This window comes from Periplaneta americana, chromosome 8 (assembly GCF_040183065.1).
Source record: "Periplaneta americana isolate PAMFEO1 chromosome 8, P.americana_PAMFEO1_priV1, whole genome shotgun sequence".
Classification (NCBI taxonomy): Eukaryota; Metazoa; Arthropoda; class Insecta; order Blattodea; family Blattidae; genus Periplaneta; species Periplaneta americana.
The window spans coordinates 19,494,583-19,512,821 of NC_091124.1; the positions used below are offsets into that span (position 1 = coordinate 19,494,583).

The 18,239-nt window shown below is 36.0% G+C and overlaps 1 protein-coding gene across 1 annotated transcript in view; it reads right to left on the reverse strand.

The window, feature by feature from the left end:
* Window positions 1-10,106: 10,106 nt before the first annotated feature.
* LOC138704527 (uncharacterized) overlaps window positions 10,107-18,239 on the reverse strand; it is a 28,002-nt gene continuing 19,869 nt past the window's right edge. The window contains exon 7 of the mRNA XM_069832505.1: window positions 10,107-16,754. Within this exon, the coding sequence (XP_069688606.1) occupies window positions 15,022-16,754 (1,733 nt within the window). The 3' untranslated portion in view covers window positions 10,107-15,021. The remainder of the gene's footprint in view (window positions 16,755-18,239) is intronic.

The window sequence follows — 18,239 nt, forward strand, 5'->3', positions numbered from 1 at the left end:
TAAGGTAAACGTCAGCAGTGACAATCAACAGACACCCTGAAAACCCGGTATATCTTCGCCGTGCTGCAACTCATGCGAGTACCCATCTTGTATGCATTGAGAGTAAACATGTCGGTGCTATAACAGCCATCGTGCTATATCGTTTGCTACCCCTTGCTTGCACTGCAAATGCCTCGGCATTGTGAATTTTCTCTCTGCAATCAACTTCACTCGCGAATTTTTCCAATTTAACTTGTCGACTGCTGATTGTTGCTCAATTTGAGATTGAAGCCTGGTTCGTTACGAATCGTTTGACAGTACTACGAGCGTTCTATCGCTTCGCATTCTTGAGTTACACTGCCTCGGCTCCCGCGCGATCCGCAATTTAAATGTGGAACATCCTTTATTGGTTAATAAAAACCTAATCTTCGTATATGCAAGATATGTAACCGGAGTACGAAGGGAACTTCTTGATTTGATCTGGAATATGCACGCGAAAATAAATCCAGCAAAGGATCACGCTGGCACTGCATGAGAAGTTCGCGCATGCGCAGTTTGATCTCACAGCCAAGTTTCTTCCTGTCGTGAGTCCTTCCTCAACAATGCACATTATAGGCCTATCACGAACAGCATAAACGTTTCACGTAATTATTGGGATTATCCAACCAAACAAATCTCTTCCACAAAATTCTTGATTTTGAATTGTATTCTTCACCTGACATAATTAGGAACATTAGATCCAGACGTTTGAAATGTGCAGGGCATGTGGCACGTGTGGGCGAATCCAGAAATGCATATAGAGTGTTAGTTGGGAGGCCGGAGGGAAAAAGACCTTTGAGGAGGCCGAGACGTAGATGGGAGGATAATATTAAAATGGATTTGAGGGAGGTGGGATATGATGATAGAGACTGTATTAATCTTGCACAGGATAGGGACCGATGGCAGGCTTATGTGAGGACAGCAATGAATCTACGGATTCCTTAAAAGCCATTTGTAAGTATCTCCAAATCCGACCCTGCTTTCTGGGGTAGTCCGCACTTCTCAGTGTGTTCTGACATTTCCTTTGAGAAAGCAGCAGCAGGTACCACAAATCTTGCAATAGCTCATCATCACAAAATTTCTTGTGGGGAAGGGATCCAACCATCAGAAATTCATCACGGACTTTCACTTTACTTTACAGAAGCTTGCTAGAGAGTGCAGATATTAAAAACAGACTGATATATAGTAAGGTTAATGTCGCAGGGTTCAATGCACTTGACAGATGAAAACAAGATGAGGTATTATGCATTCAGGTTGCCACTCTTCACCTGGGATAGTTTGGAAAAGGGGAGAAGAATTTTTAAGTCTGTAATCACTGATGAGAGCTAGGTACTCTACTTTGACTCAGCAATTATTATCAAGAGTGTAGCACAATATCAGTTCACTGTGACTGAAAAGACTAAGAAACATGTTCTGACAAAAAAAAAACAGTACCTTCATATTACTTGGCTTTAGAGCCCCTGGTCGCCCTCGGTAGCGCAGTTGGTATAGCGCTGGCCTTCTATGCTCGAGGTTGCGGGTTCGATCCCAGCCGAGGTCGATGGCATTTAAGTGTGTTTAAATGCGACAGGCTCATGTCAGTAGATTTACTGGCATGTAAAAGAACTCCTGCGGGACAAAATTTCCGGCACACCAACGACGCTGATATAACCTCTGGAGTTGCGAGCGTCGTTAAATAAAAAAATAGAGCCCCTGAAGACGAGACCACTTTTAGAAGCACGGTCGCCCATGAATAATCGATATGAGAGCCTTCAGACGCAGCCACAACCACAAGGGTAGTGGCACTGCAGAGGGTCTGAGTAGTTGGCTTCGACACTGGTAGCGACCACTAAAAGTGGTGCTTCCCATTGCGATACATGGAATTAAATTGTGTTTCAGACAGGGTCACAGCCATACAACTATTTTAGTGGTACTGCTAACAGACGACTGTTGGGCCACCAATTCCTTACACCGTCACGACAATATACAGTATATTGTGCCATGGTGTCTTTTTTCTCGAATTTCATTAGTAATTCCTGTTTCCTGCTAGGAGCTCTTGAATATTGATTTTTTAAACATGCAAAAATACAGAGCAAAAAAAAAAAAAAAAGAAAAAAAAAGAATGAAAACTTTTTATAGTCCTGATGAAAATCATCAAATAAAATGTGGAATAGTACTTGATTCTGTCTTTCCAAAATCTATAGATGGGCCCAGACTCTTCTTCTATTTTTACGTCTATTCTTTCTCCGTATGAGCAAATTTGCCAAAAGTATATTATCTCCTCCTACGTCCATGTTCACTGGAAGACTGAAAAATTCTCAAACGGATGTTTGCAGCACCCTGAGCCACTATGCCACTGCTAAGGGCCTTGTCTGAAGGGACCCTTACAGCCTATAGAATATAATCCAGTAAGGTTTCTTTCAGAACTGGAAATACCGCCAATTTTGAGTGAATTTGAGATGGTGGATAAATTTAAGTATTTAAGCATAATTCTTAACTCTAATAATGATGAGTGGACAGAGGTACAATGGAGAATTTCACAAGCAAATAAATCATATTTTGCAGTACTGGAAATAATGAAACCTGTGTACATAGAAGAACAAAAGTGAAAATTTATAAAACTATTATTAGAAGTGTTCTATGTTATGGAAGTGAAGCCTGGGTCATGACAAAAAAAGATGGAAATGCATTGGGAGCATTTGAACAGAAAGTCCTCAGAAGGATTTTCGGACCAGTCCAACAGAATGCACAATGGAGAATCAGGTAAAATGCTGAAGTACATAAATTGTACAATGATAATGATATAGTCCCTTTTATCAAGCTTCGAAGACTGGAATGGGCTGGTCACGTACACAGGATGGATGACCACAGGGTAGCTAAGAGAATACTCGAAGGAAAATATATGGTGTAATACCTAAGGGTAGACCAAAAAATAGATGGATTGATTCGATGAACGAGGATGCAAGGATTTTGTTGGGGACAGAAGAAGCTTGGAGGTGAGTGACAAAGAATAGAGGAGACCAAGGCTCAATTGCGGGCTGTGGTGCCGTAGTAGAAGAAGGTTTCTTTCAGGAATGAAGGGGAGTAGGGAAGTGCAAGAAAATTCTTAAAGCCAATATTCAACAAATTACTATTTTTGTGTAAGAATTTATATTTAATATATTTTCATAGAACAAAAACTATTGCATTTCATGTGTACATATATAAAACGTGTTAATATTAAAGTAAAGATCATGAATAAAACCAGTTCAAAAGTATATAGTAGACACAAACAATTGTGAACAGAAACTGGGACCCTATGTACTTGTCCTAGTGATGACCACTAAGATTAAAGCTATGGTGTCTAGAAAAATAAATATGATAGGTTGTTGTAATGGTAACTTTTCTGTATTTTTTATGTACAAATACATATTATAAATGTTATTTTTTATCAAGGTGTCAGGAGATAACTTTTGTCATTGAAATTAAAATAAAATCAGCCTGCTCTGCCAGCCCAATAACAAAGCTACTACAACACTATCATGCCACGTTAATATGATGGTGTATGAAAACTAGAGTTTGACAACTCCAAGTGAAACCCCGTAAAACACGCCAACTTCTGGAATCTCTCTCTTTCTTTCTTCTCTCTCCCTCGCTCCTCGTCATTCAGTCACCAATCACCACGTAAATATCTGAGAGGGTGTGTGTGGGCATCGCGACCAATAGAAGAACCACTCTCCAGTATTACCACAATAACGGATTCTTCATTTTTGCCTCGACTGTTGGCTAGGAAGGTTCCATTACGCTAGCATTGCAGGCAACTAGTCAACCTTTTAATGCTTTTGTTAGCAGGTTTGACAAACTGTGAGTGGACCTGCAAGTACATAGTGCATAGTGCTCTCTCCCTTCCCCCCGTGCTTTCTCACTTGCTCCTCCCCAAGACAGCCAGCGCTCACGTATTAACTCGGTCAGGGTTTCAATTCGATTTGTCAGTCTATAGTGCTGTTGATCGATCAAAATATTTCATCGATTAACTATTTGAATTTAATCGATAAATTCACAGACCACAGAAAACTGATTTTTTTTCTTTATTAAACTAAACACACAACCTTCATAATATACAAACTCAGTACAGAAACTGCAACTGCAAAAGTAAAGCGGTCAAAACAGAAGACTGGCTCCTACTGTAATCGAATTACCAGATTTTAGAAAGAGAAGAAGATAGTTATGCTCTCACTTGCACACAGTGTAGACATGGCTATGTAAGGGATGAGAGGGACAAATCCCAGAAAAGTATGCATTTCATATGCTGGGAAGATGAGCTGACAACAAGGTGGAAGTTTTCTTGGAAAACCATAAAACTTAAATAAGGATTTCGCGTTGTGTTTCAACTTTCAATAGAGGTAGACTAGGTCACTGTCCTCATATCTCCATCTCTTTCTAAAATGTTTGTGCAAAGATTTTCCCTACACTACCTGCTTTACAGTTAGAAAATAACAGTACTATTGTGCTTTTAAGCAAGCAATTTCCGAAAGATGAATATTGTCGAAATTTTTACTATGAGTTTGTATTAACAAAATAATAATTAATATCAACTACAACCAAATAATTTTAATCGACTAGATTATTCGATTAAATATTTTTGATCGATTAATCTTACAACAGAAATTCATCGATCAATCGATTAAATCCCACAACACTAATGAAAACATATTACGTGTATTGTTACAGTTGCTGAATTTATCTATTTTTAACTCAGCATCACATAAAGCAGTATTAGTAAAAAGTGTGACTGTGCAAGTATGGTACTCAAAGAAGTTTTATATTAACAGGTGATAATTATTTTCAATGTATACACAGCAATTTCATAAATGCACAGCAGCAAATTTTACTCATAATCAAAATTAATAGCCAAAACTTGCCACGTACTGTGTGTTAATGTTGGCTGAAATAGAATGTTCCTGCATTAAAATCTCCTGGAAAATACTGTACAATAAAGTCTTCGCAACTGTAAATATATACGAAGTTCATATCTGAAAGAAATACTGGTTAAAGATTAGATTACGATCACCACCATGCTGACGTGTTCTATGCTTATAAAAAAAATTATGCTAAACTAATATAGTGTTGTTCATTGACCATTCAGTAAGTTAGTAGTGTGAAATGAAAGTGAGAATCAGTAGTCTTCTCTATATTTTACTCCACTTCTACTATTGGCAGTAGTGTGCAGTGGATAGTCTATTAGCAAACACATATTCATAACTGTTTTGACTAATATACAAGAAAAGGTTACATGTATAGTACATAAACATATGGAAGTGATATAATAGAAAAAAACTGTACATTCATACACACAAACAGAAAGTGAGGTAAAAAGGGAGGATAAATACTGAATATTTGTATACAAATTCGAAATACAATTTTTTTTGTAACATTACAATATTTTACCTATATTCCTTAATAGTAATGACATATCAATATAAAATCTGTACACATTCAATGGCACATGCAATAAAGTAGCAACATCAACTCTCTTCATCGGCATTCTCAAGCCCTCAATATATCGGGTGGACATGTACGTCATATTTTGCATCAGCTTCTAAGGTTTCACCCATACAAGATTCAAGTGGTTAATGAATTACGTCCTTTTTTTTGTCTGTACATGGCCTCCTTTATAGACCTTTGCCCAGGATCTGGGCGGATTTAAAAAAAATCAAGAAATGTCTTCATTTTCGTAACTTGTATCCTGAAATTATCTGCTTTGACGCCTTTTCAAATAATTTCCTGTAGGTAACAGCAGCATCGATGGAATATACTCTTTGCCAATGATCATAACTCCTTTTGCTCCTCCTTGTTATGGTCGTTGCTCAGAGGTAGCTAGTAAATCGAGGTGTGAATGTAAATCTAAATAGGTATTTGTCAGTTCTCTTTAATAATTTTATTATAGTTCCCAGATTTTCATATGTAGCTAACTGTAAAATCATTATTATTAAGGTTTTCATAATCATTTTGCAATAAAATAGATATCAACATACTCTTAATATGTTATAAGCCTAAACCTGTACTGTAAATATTTTGTATTAAAATAGATATTGACGTAATTTAAAGTACAGAGCGTTCGCCTACGGGTGAGGCCAGGAAAGCGGCATGTATTGATACGCCGTTTTGTGTGCGCAGTTGTTGAGACACGCTCGACAAGTTATCAGTTGTGAGCCAGATGTTGCAGTATTTAACACGTACAGTGCAGTTTCTTGACACAGTTGCTTAAATATTCAGCGTGTGTGTAAAATTTGTTAACAATGCAAAACGCAAAATTCACGCTTGAACAGAGAGTTTTATGTATGATGCATAGGCCTATGTGAAAACAGAGTCATGTAGAGAGGTGCGTAGGCAATTTGAAGTGAAATATCCGGGTGCTCCAATTCAGGGTAGAGAAACTGTTAGACATCTTGTTAACAAATTAAGGACAACAGGGTCGATAAATGTTGCAATTCCTAAGCGAAAACAAAGAGTATTGACGGAAGAAAAAATTGATGAAATCAGCGCATCATTTACACGCTCTCCTAATAAATCTCTAAGAAGTGTTTCACAGGAAGTTAGTGTTTCAAAAACATCAGTCTTTACTGCTGCTAAACTTTTAAAATTAAAACCCTACAGAGTATAGTATAGAAAGCGGAAGCTTACGGATAGACGATTCCCACAAGCAGGCCGCTTTCCTGGCCCCACCCATACGCGAACACTCTGTATAATGTAGGCTAAGCCTAAATCTAAGTACATATTTTCTGTCCTCTTCTTTCGAACAATGTCCTCGTTTTTTAAGCTTTGTGTTCTCTTTTTTTATCGATGTGAATCTGGTCACCCTATCTGGTGATGATATACCAACAACCAAATTTCCTCAATCATTTGATGGTGATGGACGAGGCACACTTAAATGGCTATGTCAATAAATGAAATTTCAGGTACTGGTCTCTTGAAAATCCTTGTCACTTTCACGAAAGACCACTTCGTAGCCAAAAAGTAATTATACGGTGTAGAATGTGTTCTCAGGGTATTCCCTATTTTTTTTAAATGATGTCAGTGTGACAATCACAGTAACAGCAGATCGATATGAGACTATGTTATAGCAGTTTGTAAGAATGAAACTGAGCTGCAAGAATATCAACATGGAGTCGTAGTTTCAGTACAACAGCTCACGCAGCAAAAACGTCCATGACCTTAAGGATTATGTTTCTACACCGCATTGTTTCCAGGTTTGGTGATATAAACTGGCCATCTTGATCCTCCAATTTATCAGCCTGTGATTTTTTTTTTGAAGCTTTCTTTTTCATTTCATTCACAGTTTTCTGTTCAAAGACAGGACCTTCACTGCAAACCAAGCATCCTTCAATCTTCCTCCTTCCTCAGTCTCCACATACGATCCATATATCTTAATGTTGTCTACATCCTAAGTTCATTCAAACAGACCAGCAAACATCCAGAGAATGAAGAACATTCAAACCGAAACTAAGGCAATGACACAAGAAACCCTGCAGAAATTATGGAGAATATGAGAGTTCATACAAAAAATTGCATTGCCAATAACAGTTGTAATCTCAAGGATGCAATTTACAAAATTACAAATTGTAAGAAATGCAATGAAGCGTATTTTTCAACAGAGTACAGTAAGAAAATGTACTTATAATGTCTAATGCTGAAATTTAATATTTAAAATGGGTCACTGTGTCTGCTGCATCCTGTACATCAGAGACCACCATCAAGGATTAGCTCTGGAGTCATCTGAAGTTGAAAGAAGAAAATTTAGACAATAACAATTTCTAAAATCTTGACTTATCGGTCAAATGTCATCTCATTTATGTGCCACAAACTAATTGGTTTAATGTTGTTTCTTTATGTACAACGAAATTAGTGTAATATAAGATCCCTACTCCTGAAGTAAAATGTTCTTTAGATTTTTTGTCTAGAAAATTCATGACCCACAACATTAAAATTAAAGATCCTGTTAGCGTTTGAATATTAGGCACCCGAGAAAACTGTGTAGATACATCAATTTAACACTTTCTGAAAGAATTAGTAGTATCGGATAGAATTTATAGATCTGATTATAGTTTGATTGTTTTATATCATCACAAAGTATAGAATTAATAATTTTGTTCCTCTTCATTGAAGCCTTTAACTTTTGATAGAAAACTGTGTAGGCACACGAATTTAAATCTTTCTGAAAGAATTAGCATAATTAGTTAGAATTTATAGGTTTTATTAACGTTTCATACAGACCATGTTTTTGCCATTTCATATAATATTAACAAATTTGTTTCTCTGCATGAGACCATGAAACCATGTTGTTTCTTTATGTACAATGAAATTAGTGTAATATAAGATCCCTACTCCTCAAGTAAAATGTTCTTTAGATTTTTTTGTCTGGGAAATTCATGGCCCAAAACATTAAAATTACAGATCTTGTTAGCGTTTGAATATTTAGGCCCCAGAGAAAACTGTACTATTAATATTTTTGTTTGTTTACATCTAACCCTGGAACTTTTGATAGAAAACTGTGTAGACACATGAATTTAACACTTTCTGAAAGAATTAGTAGTATCGGATAGGATTTATACATTTTATTATAGTTTGATTGTTTTATATCATTACGAAGTATAGAATTAATATTTTTGTTCCTCTTCACTGAACCCTTGAACTTTGATAGAAAACTGTGTAGGCACACGAATTTAATACTTTCTGAAAGAATTAGCATGATCAGTTGGAATTTATAGATTTTATTAACGTTTCATACAGACCATGTTTTTTTCATCTCAAACATACATTTTTGCCATTTCATATAATACTAACAAATTTGTTTCTCTGCATAGGACCATGAAACTTTTTATAGATATGTGTGCAGGAACATAAATTTAATACTTTTTGAAGGAATTAGAAGAATCGGTTGAATTTGTAATTTTTATTCAAGTTTTCATGTCTGAAAATCTTGCAAAATTTAAATTTTCATAATTTTGTTTCATTGTGTCGAACCTCGAAATCTGTGTAGGATACTTGTGTAGAAACATGAGTAACACTTGGAATCAGAGGCAAGGATTGTAATCACTAGGCGTAAGACAACGCCATTAAGATCTTAAATACAGAACAAACTAGAATTGTCCAAACCTTGATGCTGATAACCACAATCATCACCAGTACCATCAATTATTGTAAAGAGAGAAACATATATATATATTAAATATCACTATAACAAATATTTACATAAAAACGACTATCAATGCAATGAAAATATAAGTTGAACGAATGAATATCCACTCAACTACGAAAAGAAAAATAGATGTAATGAAATTTACAAAACAATAAATAGTAAAAACGCGCACTTTACAAAATGTGCTGCTAAAATCTATGTTACAGGGAGAGCAAAGAACTTTAATTTCTAAACTTAATGGAAAACCACAGAAAACATAACGAACTGCAAAGAACTTTAATTTCTAAACTTAATGAAAAACCACAGAAAACGTAACGAACTGGGAAAACATACCCTCACAATTAAACCAGTAAAACTAGACCAGAGTTATTTCAGGCAGCTGCAATTATTTCTTTGATTCAATCATCTTTACAAAACCTATGCTGACACAAGTTAAGGTTGGAACAGGTTTTTAACTAGCCTACCATTTATTAATATTGACTAGGAGGACGAATGTTTTAGAAGGTGAATATACTTTTAAGTATTATTCTCATGCCTCTTTTCTTCTATAAAGTGCGAAATTCCCCAGATATTTCCAGAACTGCTTCTACAAAGCCTAGATCCTTTAAAAATATATCTATAATCAAAACAGTTAAAAGTGTTCTTGGCAAAAATTTTCAATAAGAATACATATTTATTTTAAAGCAATATAATTAATTGGATTTTCATTATATTTACCAGCATCTAACATCACTACATTTATTTGATTTTAATGGTAATGATAAAGATGTACTGCATTAATAACATGGATGAAACTTCACAACTTTCCTTTGTTGTTCTCATATTGTAATGATGTTTAATTTTAAATTAATTTTTCTTTCATTTTAAAACAATTAGGAACAATTCCTGACATACACGTACTTTCCTTTATATATATATATATATATATATATATATATATATAAAGCACATACAGAAGCATCCAGTCTTTTTGTTCCTGAGTGTTGTTACTTATTTAAACTATCCATACACAGTAAAGTTTCCATTACTGCCATCACATTTACTATATTGTAATGCCATTAAAATTGTCTGTTAATTTCTATTTTAAACTCTGTAAGCAGTCATAATATCCCACCAAAACAATTACATAATTTATTACGTTTTCCTGTTAAAATTCGATAACAATGTAATTAATCTTAAGAATTTTTAATATATTAAAATAATATGTGTTAATTTTCTTCAAAGTTAGGCCTACACTCTGAAAGAGAAATGCTTATGTGTAGCTAGATACATACAGTGCTTTTTTTCTGGAGAAACAAAAAAAAAAAAAAGTGCAGGTAGTCACCATGAAGATGTTATTACTAGAACCAAGATTTTATGTAATACGAAAATGAGAAATATGTACATAAATATATAGCTAAAAATGGCAAAATATGTAGATAAATATGTAATAAATAACAAATATATAACTTAAAATCTAAGCTTTATTACATGTATTTTTGTAAAAAATTACAGATGCACATGTGATTCAACCTCATTTATTTATTGCTTGGAGATGCAATAATGAAATATTTTCCCATATTTTCTGGGGTCATCAATTGCCTTCTGTCTTAGAATGTTCTTATAAATGGAAAACAACCTTTCAACTTCACACGAAGTAACTGACACGTATTTCAGATGAGGAATGATACTCAGGGAACTTCACAAACTCACCTTCAAGTATTTTGCATACAGTGGAAAAAGTTGTGTATCCTGGGTTCTTTTTCAATATATCATTAAATTTTACTGAAACACACTCACTGATTTTCCCAGCACAACATTCAGTTTTTTGGTTGCATCTTCCACCATAGACATAGATTCATGGAGGGCCTGTCCAGAAGTCTCTAGCTCTTTAATGGTGTTCGAAACGAAATTGAAGTGACTTTTGATGTATGCTATCGATGAAGCTACCTTCGAATCTTCAAAGGCACTCATGGACTCATACACAGATGATACATTTTCAGGAGAAAATGCTTCCACCACAGACTTCACTGCTTTGAAAAGTTCGTCAAAGAAGTTCACAGCTTCTATCCACATTCCCCATCTAGTAATCACAGGCTGTGGAGGTAAAGGCACATCCAGTAACAGTTTCTTGTAGTACTGCATGCGAAAGGGAGCTCTCCAGAACTTTTTTTTTTGTTGCTGATATTAAACCATTCACTTCAGGAAATCTCTCTTATGGTCTCAGCCACCCGGTGTAGTCCATGTGCCAAACACATGAAGTGAACCATATTGGAGTACAGTTGGAACTGATTCTGACGAATGACCTTGCTGACAGTGCCAGTTGACGAGCTATTTATTGTCCTTCATGAATGAGTTGCTATCATTGTTATGAAACATACAAATGGACCACAATACAGTCCGAGTGGATAATTTGTAGCGTGCCGCAAGCAACTTTCGTTTGCAATGATTTTACAGTACGTCTCCCAGTATGTGTAATATTTGTTTAGTTTTTGGAGGGGACTCTCCAGAATCCAATAGAATACTCGGGCGTGCATGTTTACTCTTAACCCATTCCAGCTCCGACAGAGATAACAACAATCTTGCAGCATCTTGAGTTCACATTAACAAAATCCATCTGCTGAAATCGCTGGCGCCCACTATAAACAGACAGGGCACCTGCAGCTTTTAGCATATAGGATGCAGCATCTGAGTAGAGGACCAGCATCTTTTCTTCGTTAATCCCTAACTCCTTAAGTTCGTTGTTGACAAATTGAGACACTGCAGCAAGATTAGTCTGTTTAAGTGGTTTGTAGTAAATTATATAAAGCTTGGACGGAGTCTTTGGATTCAATTTACCTGTGACGAGATTTGCGATAAAATGACCCAAGGCATTGGGTCTCATCAACAGCAACCCATATGTAGGAATCACATTGTGTCAATGCAGCAGGAGTTCAAATAATTTTTCCAGAGTGTCGATTCATCCAGAATATTGAAGTTACAGTATTTGCATAGCAATGCTTGAAACTTTGGCACTCCAAGTTTATACTATGGTATGGTTGCAGCAAACTTTGCAATGCACAAATCTTTATTAAATTCACTAGTAGAAGACGAAGAAGATTCCAGCACCACTTGTGTAAGAAGAATTTGTTTTATCGACAGAGCATGTTTTTATTTCTCACATGAAGTTCAGTTTTTAAATTTGTTCTAATTGTGACTTCATGGAGCACCCAATGTGTTTATCACACACTTTGATTTTATCATCACTAGTAAAGACATCATCAACTGAAATCCAATTTTCAACTTGAATGCGACTGGTGCTTTAGCAGTAGACATGCTATAGGTCTACAACTGGCAAAACTCCGTTGTAGGAGGTTACTAAACCTTACTGCTGTGCTGGAGTTTCCCTCCATTAATCTGAACTATCGTCGCTACTGATTGACAAGTCATCTGATGCATCACTGCTATCAGTATGAGCTACTATCGGCTGACAATTAGGAAGGAGATGAATAGTATATTGTGTCACTCTTTAAGATTGACGCATGCGCAGACCAATGGAGTTTTGTAAGTTGTTCCCCTATAGCTGTATCACCTTATGTCAGAATAGCTTCTCAAGAAAACTGAAAGAACTACGGTTTTCTTTCAGAGCAACTGATTGGAGGTGTTTGTGCCAAACAGTCATACCCACTGGGTAATTTTCACTCTGTCCTTCACTGTGGTAGCAACACAATGAGTCCATGACCCATCCTTCGCACTGGTATTTCTTCCTACAAACTGTTAGCATAGCAAAGGGCTGTCCATTTTTTTTACAGAATACATTATTTTCTATATTATTATTTTTTTTTGTAGTAGCGATGAAGAAACAAGCTTTATAACAATTTTCGGATGTGTAAGTCGAGGGAAAATTGGTGAAAAAATGTGTATTCTTTCAATATACGCAATATCCTTCAAAATTTATTATGCACCAAAATATGTAGAAATACGCAACTCAAAACTTCTGAATAATGATCCCTTTGGTGTGAATCGCAGACATTTTAGCTTTTCTTAAAGATACATATATATAGGAACAGGATATGTAATTACATAAAATCCAGGCTCTAGTTATTACAGCAACTTCCACACTTTTAACATATCCTCTGATATACTCTTGCCTCTAAAGCGCTTCTTGCTTTTGGAATCAACTGCAGAATGACGACCTCTGAGCAGCCTTGAGTCTACGTATTTGCTATGGTTGAATCGAGTAAGAGGAGATCCTACTATCTTGATGAATATCAGTGCAGAAGTTGTCTGTGCAAGCAGAGATGACCTAGATGACGTTACTATAAGATTCATCTGAGAGAAATCCGTTTCAAATTCATTGGAAAATACTGAAATTGCGTCCAAAGTATGCTTTAGAGGAAGTAGTATGCCCAGAACTTTATTTTCTTGAAGATATTAATGGAAACCACAAACTTTTTCTCTTTCATTCAAGCAGAATTTGTATGCTAGCTTTCTAATTTCAGCTTCACCAAATGTCAGATGCTTCCCATGATTTTATGGCCAATACTCAGAAATCTAAAATCTTGGCACATTCAAGCAAATCAACATCCAAGCAAACACTTTTCCAACAACTTCTTTCAGACTTTTATATATATAAAAAAAGATACCAGCACCGCATACCATTGCATGCCCCCAGAAGAAAAGCACTGGATATATACATATTAAAACTGTATTATATTTAGTAACACATTCTAATATTTTACTACTAGAAAAAATGAAGGGTACACGGGAAAAACAAACAATGTCACAATGCTGTTAAGGGTGATGTCATTATCTAATTCACTGTATTAATACAAACTTTAGTGTTATTTTTATCATAAGTGGTAAAGGAGAATTAAAACCTTCATTTCAAGTAGAAACATCAATAAATTTTGCAGTAATATACTGAAATAGATCACTATCTCACCTTTAATGGAAATGTGACAGTGTTCGTTTTTCCCGTGTACCCTTCAAATATTTTAGTGCTTGTATAAAAAGATTTGGAGTAAAAGTTCTCCATAAATGCAAAATCATCGATTAAAACATTACAATTAAAAAAAAAAAACAATTTCACCAAGTGATGCATGACATGGTTCATTGAACCTTTTTATATTGAGCACATAAAGATTTTTTTGGAATACAGTAGTAATCCTCCCTTTTATCACATTTCCACAAATTAAAACAAATTATTAAAACCTATTATTTTACATATCGCAAACATACAGATAAACTTAACTGGTATATCTTATATATATATTTCTTTGAATGATCACTATGCTTTTATAGCAAAGTTCTTTACAAATGCCAGGGGACTTGAGAATAAGTGTCTCCAAGTTGGCTTTTCACAACGAATTTTTGTGAAAAACTCATCAAGCAAACTCTGTTGAGAAATTGTCATATAGCCTATAAGTCTGAAGAAATTTCCCAAATTTTTCAGATTGTGACAGAAATTAAACTTGCACAATCTCCGGCGAAATTTCGTGTGACTAGATGTGTTAGGAAAAAAAAAAAGACACACCAATGTGTCTTAACTGAAGACAAGTTAGAATAAACTGATGCTTGATTTTTAGAGGCTAGTCTCTTAGAGTTATTGCACCATTTAGCACAGAAAGTAGTAGTGTCAACAGTCCTCAGTTTTTATGGAACATACACAAAAATACAAGCGATGCATATGAGCAGGAAGATGTAATTTCCTGAGTTACATGTTAATAAAATACACAACTTTTCCTTCTTCAATAATTAAAGCATCTTACAATTTACAAGTAGATTGCAGACCATTATAAGAGACAGAAGCTGTCTTAGAAACATTGAACTGTAGCCTTTGTAAAGAAATTGCCAGTATTTTGCACATTGCCACAATATACCTACAACTATCTTTTACGAGATGGTGGATTGATACTTAAGTTGAGGACTTCATCTATACGTTGCAGTACCACAGTTGGATAGTTCATCATATCCTGCAGCAATTTAATAACATTAACACTCGTGCCTTTCATTGACCTTGTCCTCAAATCCGGGCCCATCTTTGTTTGACTAGAAGAGAGAATATCTGCTACATCCAAATAACGTTTGCCTTCACAACTCTTGACGTGTGTTTCAAATTGTCTCCTAGTCAACACTTGAGAATAGTCTAGGGGTCTTGGATACACCACTTTGTCTGATTCGTTACAGGTCGCTTGTCTATTAACTTTTGTGGATGATTCAGAACAAGCTGGCGAAGGGCCAACGATCTCAGATACAGAAGTGCCTGAGGGCATAGGAACATTGGTGCTTGATGAAACTGGAACGCAAGTGCTTGCTGACGCAGCAACAGAAGTGCTTGATGATGATACAGAAGCAGAACTGCCTGAAGATGAAGAAAGAGAAGTGCAGTTCTTGTTTGGTAGGAGCTGTGCTTCAATGACATTATCACTGGAGCACAATTGCACTAACTCAGCTGTTTCTTCTGCACGTGTTCGACATTCCTCAGATCCGGGCATGTTCTTCGAAAAAGTTACACTGTCAGCTTGTGAATAATGTTCCTCACATTCCATTGCAGGAACTGTTTGAGCATTACTACTGATTTCTAAAGCAATATCATTCATTTCCGAAGTTGCTACATTTTTAACAGTATGTAGAGTTGAACACACGACTTCCGAATCATGTGCTGTAGCATTCATACGACTACCCATGTTTTTTGAGTCATGAGATACATCACTAGCAGTACCAGGCTGAATAGTGCATTTACAAATATTGCAGCATCTCCTTGCTTCACACATAAGACCTAGGTCAACTTCGCCATTACAGGCATCAATTAATAAGTCACTTATATCATGCTTCTTGTTATTGTGACCAGGAACCATACCAAATTTACAGATTTCACTCTTTATATTAACATCATCGTCATGTGCTTTGCAGTACTCCTCAGTACACACAACCCCAAAGAGAGCCACAATCTGGTGATTCTTACACAAGTGATATTTCTCTGTGCATTCGCCTATAAAATTCTTTAGATGGTTTGTTCTGTCTTTCAAGATATCATTATCAGCCTTCTTGAATGGCGAGTTGTGTGCCCTATCACTCAATGATGCCTGCATTGTAGATTTATTGTCTGCATTATCCTCCAGTGGGGAACACTGTTTCTTTAAGCAGTGACTTTTCCCACACGAACATTTGATTACAATCTGTCCATCAGATGAAATAGGATTGTGTTTGCAAGATAATCTCTCAGAAGCATCTTCAGAGGGTTGGTCTGACTGTATTAGAGGTTTCTTTCGCGGAGGACTATCATCTTCAGTACTACAAGAAGCATCAACTTTTCTTTTCCTTATTGGAACACTTCTGGAAGGTGTACTTGCTATACATTGTTCCTGTGTGCTATGACATTCTGGACTTGACGTATTACAAGTCGAGCTTGCAATGGCTTCTGGGACCACACACTTTGACGGTGTTTTGTTTGTGTTGCTACTCAGGAGTTTGTCTTTTAAGCCAGTAAGCCACTTTGCATCAACCTGCTGAACACTAGTTAACGAACCACACGAACGACTGCGTCTCAACCCAAAATCTTCACAGCGACTCATGTTGCTTAACAAGCTGTGCTGCTGCAGCTGCTGTTGATCATCCCCTGCACAAATAAACAAAACAATGACAGTAACACTAATTGAAAGACTGCAGAACTAATGGACAGAAGAGCATAAAAATGTCTGTTTACGCACCGCTGAAGCAGATAAAAATTACTCTTTCTAAACCTCAGTATTATACCTGAGGATGGCATATTAAGATGTGTACAAGGAAAACTGTTCTGTCCAACTGCCTCTGAGCAATTGCCCAATTAGCCAGAAAGCTGCATGCCGCTGTGGACATTTCCGCCCACTTAATCTTCTATTGATAAGCATGTAAGAAAAAACAGGTTTCAAAGCAGTTTTCTTTATACAATCTGTCACTCCAATTCCCTATGTTTATGACATACACTGTAGTTCCGAAGGAGATTGTACAAATAGACGAGTCAAGTTCAGAGCATATTTTACGATCTTCACAACAAAATTGCTTTCTTTCTTCGCTGGGAACTGTTTTTTAGTGGGTTATTTTATGACGCTGTATTAACATCTCAGGTTATTTAGCATCTGAATGAAATGAGTCCAGGGTTCAGCACCGATAGTTACTTAGCATTTGCTCATATTGGGTTTTGTTAAGGGGAGAATAAAAAGAGAAACTTTGACTAAGGAAACAGTTCTCCTGTCCATATCTGTGGAGTAACGGTTTGCACATCTCACTACATCTCACCAAAAAATTAAAATTGTAAAAATTGTAATTGTAATCTTGTAAAATTTTGACTTCTTCTACATCTTAAAGTTTCATTGCTAATGCCCCTTAAGAAAACAGCTATTCTGGCTACTAGCAACAGGCATCTATAATGAACACTGATCAAAATACCCCTCATTTCTCATGAAAAACAAAAACTAAAAACACTACAGGGGACTTTATGTTGTCAGCAAACAGCTGGATACATTAAGAAGATTGAGTGATTGATTAAGAAAACAGATGACAATATCATAGTTTGGTTTCAGATTTGCTTGACTGTGGTATATATTTTAAAAGTACGAGTAAAAATTATTTTCTAGACAACACACAGTGCTCCAAAACGCAAATTTACTGGGACAAACTAATAACTTTTCAGCTACCAAAAAATTTTTATGAAACTTTACATTGTAGTTACAGGTAGCATGTTTTTGTTTACAAACTATGATTATATTATGCAAATCTAGTCTTTCAGATAAGGCTCCCTGTAAAGCAGATTTGAATAATTTCAAGGGAAAAATTGTTCCGGGGCCGGGTATCAATCCCGGGACCTCTGGTTGAATGTACCAGCGCTCTTTCCAATTGAGCTACCCGGGAACTCCACCCGACACCGTCTCAACTTTTCCCTTTATATCCACACAACTTGCATGGGCTGACGAAATGCCAGAGACCCACATCGAGTGCACACAAACTCTGTGTGACTTGGAATTGTGGTTTTCTGTTAACGTACACAGTGACGTATATATTATGCAAATCTAGTCTTTCAGGTAAGGCTCCCTGTAAAGCAGATTTGAATAATTTCAAGGGAAAA